The following is a 6,221-nucleotide window of genomic DNA, read 5'->3' as shown; positions in this document are numbered from 1 at the left end:
CTCCCACCCTATATTTCATTAACTCCTTAAACAGCAAAATAACATTTACTTTGCTCACCCCTTGGGGACCAAGAGATCAACAAATGGCAAATAAATTAGTACTATGCAACCATTAAATTTCTTTTTTTTCTCTGATTTTCTTTTAATGTGTGTGTATATGATCTATCTTTTCACAGATTGCATCAGTCAGTGTGTGTTGATGGCCTGCTGGTGGCAGCCCCGCTCCGCTCTACACAAGGTTGTACTCCTTAAGGTTGAGCTGCAGGATGGTGTCTTTGACGGCGGCAAAGACGAAACGGATGTTCTCTGTGTCAGTGGCGCAGGTGAAGTGAGAGTAGATGATCTTATCGCTGTCTGGATTCAGGTCCACAAACATCTTGAGGATGAACTCTCGCCCTGCTTGGGCATCCCTCTGGGGACCTGGAGAGTGGAAGACCATGCTCCATAAAGTCACTTTCCACTTTCTTTCAATATCGTAAGTACCATTACGTTCTAAATACTTTTGACAGTACATTACTGACCAAGATATATCAATATATGGACACACTATCAGTATAATAACACATTTAAAAGAAATGATATCAGCATTGGTCCAATATTCTTATGGCTGTTTTTTGGCTGCTTGATATTACAATCAAATTAGCCTTAACACAAAAGTCAAATGGCCTAAATTACAAATCTGTAAACCATCTGTTTCGCACCTGCCCGAGGGCTTTTATACTGTATCGCTATAGAGGGATGCAAACTAGCAGCTAAGAAGAGTGTTGTGCTAGGTTCAGATGTTTGATGTTTGGGTTGGAATTAGTTGACACGATTCTGCTGTTACTCACCGTCATACTCTGGGAAGTAGTCAACCAGATGAGAGTACATGATCTTCTCCTCCAACAGGTCCTTCTTGTTGAGGAAGAGAATGACTGAGGAGTTTTGGAACCAGGGGTATGTGATTATTGTCCTAAACAGAGCTTTACTCTCCTCCATCCGGTTCTACAGAGAGAGTGTGAATGTGTGCGTGAGGAGAGACAGAGAGAGAGAGCGAGTTAATCACTTAATTAAACTGCAGGCTTTCAAACTCATTACATACAGGTTTTTAATAAATGTTTTACCGCACCAGAGGGACAGCAGAAACGATAAGAGAGAAGGACCATTCTGAAAGCGGGCCTTAGGTGTCACATCGCCAGCACTGCAGTGTATTTAGATAATCAACAGAATATCGCCTGTATATTATAAAATCTAATCTATTGACGTCAGAATGCAGAGGACATGCAGCTGGTCAGTCTTCTCTTTCTTCAGTTTGTAGGCTTGCGATAACAAAGGAAGCAAAAACACACGGGCACAAATACAGACAAGACACACATATGAACACACACCTGCTCATTAATACAATTTAACAGACTGACACACATGCTATATCCTCTTAAGAAGGGGATGTGGCCTGAGGCAGTATTCAAAACAGCTGGCTGATCATTTACAAATGCTTTCCAAAGGGGAGAAAAAAAAAAAAAAAAAAGGTGGAGCACGGCAAGTAGGAGGAGAATTTGATTTTCATTGTTTTAAATAAGGAATAGCTTTTCATCTTCCACATCACATGAAGGTGAAGTTCTTTTTGAAAATGTAAAACTAAGCATCACACGATTAACATAAGCACTTTGTTTGGTTAATAAATTAACTTTTAAATGTAGCTCTTGTGAGAGTGTTTTTATCATTCACCTCATTGTCCGATTCCACCAATACTTGGTCGTACTCGCTGAGCGCTACCAGGAACATGATGGAGGTGACGTTCTCAAAGCAGTGGATCCACTTCCTCCTCTCTGACCTCTGACCTCCGACGTCCACCATCCTGATGGGGCAGCAGCATCCAGGAGAGAGAAAACAGTCACTATGAGCAAAACGATTTGCAAATCTGTTTGAATCTTTTTTTAACATATTATGAGGGGCATGGCTTAATTAAGGCATTGCATAATTAAAAAGCAAAAGGGCAAAAGTCAATCGAATAGGATAATTCTATTGATCCTTGAGTGTGACTTAACAGTTACTCCAATATTCAGCTGAGTAAAAGCAGAATAGTAACATTGCGACATTTCTCCTTATCAATATTTCATAAGTGTGACTAAAGATGAGGGGAATTTGCTGTAATATATATTCAATTTTATTTATAGTATCAATTCCTAACAAGAGTTATCTCGAGACACTTTGTAGATAGGGTAGGTCTAGACCACATTCAATAATTCACAAAGACCCAACAGTTCTACTAGTTCCCTCCAGAGCAAGCAACAGTGTGACAGTGGCGAGCAAAAACTTTTTAGGAAGAAACCTCAGACAGACCCAGGCTCTTGGTAGGCGGTGTCTGACGCCCGGTTGGGGTTGAAATGAAGAGTTGCAATAACAGTCACAGTAAAAGATAACTGAACAATGACTAAAATAGTAGTTTGTAGTAGTTCATGGCATAGCAGGGCACTGCACGCCATTACAAGGTACATACACTGGAGAATGAAAAATAAAACAGCATGTTCAGTTAGTGTGGTGCTATGCGTGCGTGCGTGCGTGCCCAGCCAGCTTGTGGAGTTTAACTCCGAGAAGACAGTTAACCACAAGTTCCTGTTGATCTTATGATGGACATGTGTTTTGATATTTAACCAAACAATCCGTCAACAGCGAAATAAAAGCCTCTTACTTACGAGAGCGGTCTGAGAGACCTCCAGCTTACAGCGGGGTCTCCGAGCGTGACTGTCCGAGCGATGAGCTATTGGCCCCGGCAAGCGCTAGCTGGCTGTCGCATCACTTTATGGAAATCTCAACTCCGAAAACTTTGAAGCAACTTGTCAATTCGGCAACAATTTTTTCAATACTGCCTATATTAAAAATCAAAATTGTTCCTTTCTCGTCTAAAACGTTCTCAGAAGTGAATTTAGTGATTAATAAGATGGCAAAAATTGTTAAAATTGTCCCGTTGTTGGTCTGTCTGTACCGGACACCCAACTCTCGCTGACCTAGGTTCCCATTCAGAAAAGGGAACAGCGGAAAGACCCTGCCCTGGAGCAGGACAGGAGCTGAAAGAGTTACAGGAACTCAGTCAGTCAGAAAAACTTAAAAATCCCCAAATTGGTCCAGTCAGAACACGAGAACAAAAGGGTTCTAGGAATGTTATGTTCTAGGAACTGCAAAAATCCCTACAGTCGGAAAGCAGCTTTTGATGAGCTTAATGTACTTAAAGTGTGGATTAATATTTTAAATGAAAAAACAATTACTACCGTCAGATAAATGTAGATGGGTAAAAAGTGGAGTATATGTTTCCCTTTTACACGCATTGAAGTACAAATATTTTCTCAAGAAATCTGCAAATATCTAGAAACTTTAATTAAGTAAAGGTACTTGTTGTAGACTGAAACGTTTAGGGATGTTAGACTTGTTGGACATGTGGAAGCATCACTTAAAGGTAAAATTCAGTAGTTGTAGTTTTATTTTCTATCATTATATGAACGGCTATGAGTTCATTTCTCTGCACATTTGATGTGTTTTTGCCAACTTAACTAACAGCTGTACAGACAAAACAACAACAACAAAGTAGTAGTAGTAATGAGTAGGTATGTACCCAATGTACACAAATGCTATTTTCACAAATGCTGTTTTCTGATCCTGAATATATTTCCTCACTCACCTGAATATGACACTCTGCAGGTCAAACGGATATTCAATGATGCCCGTGGTGGGGACTCGAACCCTCAACACATCCTGCTGGGTGGGGAGGTAGGCTGGCTCGGCGATCCGGTCCAACGCGTTCAGGTAACTATAACCACAGAGAGAAGACATGAACCAGGGGGTGTTTTTGTCTTGTATTTCACCTTAAACATATCTCAAAAAAGTCTTCCCAGAGGTTTAATATAAGCCTAAGGTCAATTAATACGCCATTCCAGAGTTAACAAGTCAGGTTTTGACATTTGTATTGTATTTTCTTTCCACTCACTATTTAGTGGAGTCCGAGAGTTGGTATTCCCTCCTCCGGTCGTAGCACTCCTGGATGCCCGGGTCATTCCATAAGCTCTTGATTGCATCTACATAGGGATTCTGGAACACGCTGACCTTTTCAACGTCCACCTCTCTCACGATGTTGGCGTAGCCCTAAAGGGAAGAAACAAAAATAGTAACCGTCGTGACTTACTGAGATACAAAAAGTAATACTTAATTTATCAAAACTTCATCAAGCTTTTTTGATAATCCAAATAAAAACACAGCGACTATAAAAGACAATCGACATACAGGTTGTAAAGCCCTAATTATCACTGGTTTATTTTCTCACTCAATTACATATTCTATATCCAGAAATTACTTTACACCCCCAGGCTCAGCATGGACCTAATATCTGAAGCTCAAATCCCACTGGGGCTATTGAGGGCAAAGTTTTGCCGTCCCAGATTCCCATCAAACTCAGCTGTGTCCCATGACAAAAGATCAACGTGTGCTTGACTGTTGAAAAAGTTCCTTTTGCGCATACTGCACTACTTATACATAATAAATGTATCACAACAAAATAATATAATAAAATGAACAAGTAAGATGCCATAGAAGACAAATCAGGTATCCAGTATACTTTCATGGGTGGGCTTTAGAGCCTACCATCCTACAATCATGGCATTTACTAAGTGTCCAGACAACCAGTGTAAACATGATCGACAGGTTTTATTTTCACTTCCTTTGTGATGTCAGTGCACTCCTTTGTCTGTGGTGTTACACTTCCCATTTTAGCCAGAGAGATGGATGTTGGGTACAAAGTATGACAGACATTTAGTAGTTTTGTTGTACACATAACTTTGATTTCATCATACGATTTGTTGTTTGCTGTACTTAAGAACGTTTATACTAGTACTCTAATGTGAATGTCTCATACAAAACCCTAATGTGTAAACACACTAAAGATATAAAAGCCAATTATTTTGATAGTCCAGATACTGGATTATGGAGTATGAAGAAGCTGATGGTAAAATGGAATTACTGTATGAGGTAATGTAGGATGGAAGAAAACGTTTACCTACAAACTTTGTGGTGAAATGGCCGGGCTGAAACGGCACATTCATTTTCCTTCTTCATGAGCATGCGTATGTGGTACTGGAAGTGAAAGCTAACATGGACAATGGTGATTCACCACAACAGCAGAGAGTTAAATCCAAGATGTGGTGCCATTTTAAAATCTCAGTGCTGACAGTGTGTGCAAATTCAACACTTTCTCTCATAAAATCATAACATTTAAAAGATAAAGCTATTGCAACTAAAAGCTGTTTTCAAACTGTCAACATAAAGTCAGACATAAAGTATTAGAAATACAACTAACATGTGGTGGCATCTGTTATGTGGCCTGCATCGGTAATCTGCCTATAAGGTCTGCACAAATTATAAAGAAATATGTACCCAAATACCTAAAACTAAAGACATAATACCTTTTGTTAAAAAAGCATCTAACTTCTGATCTAAATTATTATTTAGATCAATCAAATGTTCTGCACTGTCCAAACCACTATCGAAAAGGTAATATCTAAGCAATACCTGGAGCATGGAGTATCAGCACGGGAATTCATGTAGTAGCACATTAGGAAGTCCCTCCTCTAATGAAATGAATGGGAGCCAATAGCGATTGGTTTACTTGTTGATTTATGCTTAAAGATATGGCAATGCTGATAAACCAACAAGCACGTCTAATACACCTACAATATCCACAATATCAAAGTGTTGTATTTGTATTACCTTGAATAGTACATTTTTATCCCCCTTTTTTTCTGTCCATTATCAGTCCTTTACTGGGTCCTGATCCTAACATCCCGAGATTATGATCTGACTTCAGGCCATCACACTAAAATCTACTAAATAATTGATCTGCCCCGCATAACTAAATCTCTACAAAACCTTCCAGCGAGCAAAGCCTGACAGTCTGACTGGTATGAGAGGCCGCCTAGGAAATGATTCATACTTCTGTCTTACACAAATCATGAAATTGCATTTTCACTAGTGTACTCATGCACACACAAACACACACACTATTATACTCCTTTTACATGTATGTATGAGAGGGTATAGCATTGTATGTAAGAGAGTATAGTAGTGTATGTGAGAGACTATGGTATAGGGTGACCAGACGTCCCCGGTTTCCATGGACAGTCCCCGGTTTCCATGGACAGTCCCCGGTTTTGGTGACCTGTCCCCGGCTGGATCTGTCCCCGGAAAAGTCCCCGGTT

The 6,221-nt window shown here is 39.9% G+C and overlaps 1 protein-coding gene and 1 long non-coding RNA gene across 2 annotated transcripts in view; one reads left to right on the top strand and one right to left on the bottom strand.

Annotated features, from left to right (window-relative positions):
- Nucleotides 1–2,650, top strand: part of LOC116689833 (uncharacterized) — a 7,436-nt gene extending 4,786 nt beyond the window's left edge. Inside the window, exon 2 of the long non-coding RNA XR_004332110.1 lies at nucleotides 2,554–2,650. This is a non-coding gene — a long non-coding RNA (uncharacterized LOC116689833). The remainder of the gene's footprint in view (nucleotides 1–2,553) is intronic.
- LOC116689828 (guanine nucleotide-binding protein G(q) subunit alpha) overlaps nucleotides 151–6,221 on the bottom strand; it is a 22,666-nt gene continuing 16,595 nt past the window's right edge. The window contains exons 3-7 of the mRNA XM_032516474.1: nucleotides 3,962–4,116; nucleotides 3,656–3,784; nucleotides 1,708–1,837; nucleotides 831–984; nucleotides 151–420 (exon numbers count right to left, since the gene is read on the bottom strand). Coding sequence (XP_032372365.1) covers nucleotides 230–420; nucleotides 831–984; nucleotides 1,708–1,837; nucleotides 3,656–3,784; nucleotides 3,962–4,116 — 759 coding nt within the window. The 3' untranslated portion in view covers nucleotides 151–229. The remainder of the gene's footprint in view (nucleotides 421–830; nucleotides 985–1,707; nucleotides 1,838–3,655; nucleotides 3,785–3,961; nucleotides 4,117–6,221) is intronic.

This window comes from Etheostoma spectabile, chromosome 5, assembly GCF_008692095.1.
Source record: "Etheostoma spectabile isolate EspeVRDwgs_2016 chromosome 5, UIUC_Espe_1.0, whole genome shotgun sequence".
Classification (NCBI taxonomy): Eukaryota; Metazoa; Chordata; class Actinopteri; order Perciformes; family Percidae; genus Etheostoma; species Etheostoma spectabile.
The sequence above is the reverse complement of the archived record's forward strand: the minus strand, read 5'-3'. Positions and strand labels throughout refer to the sequence as shown.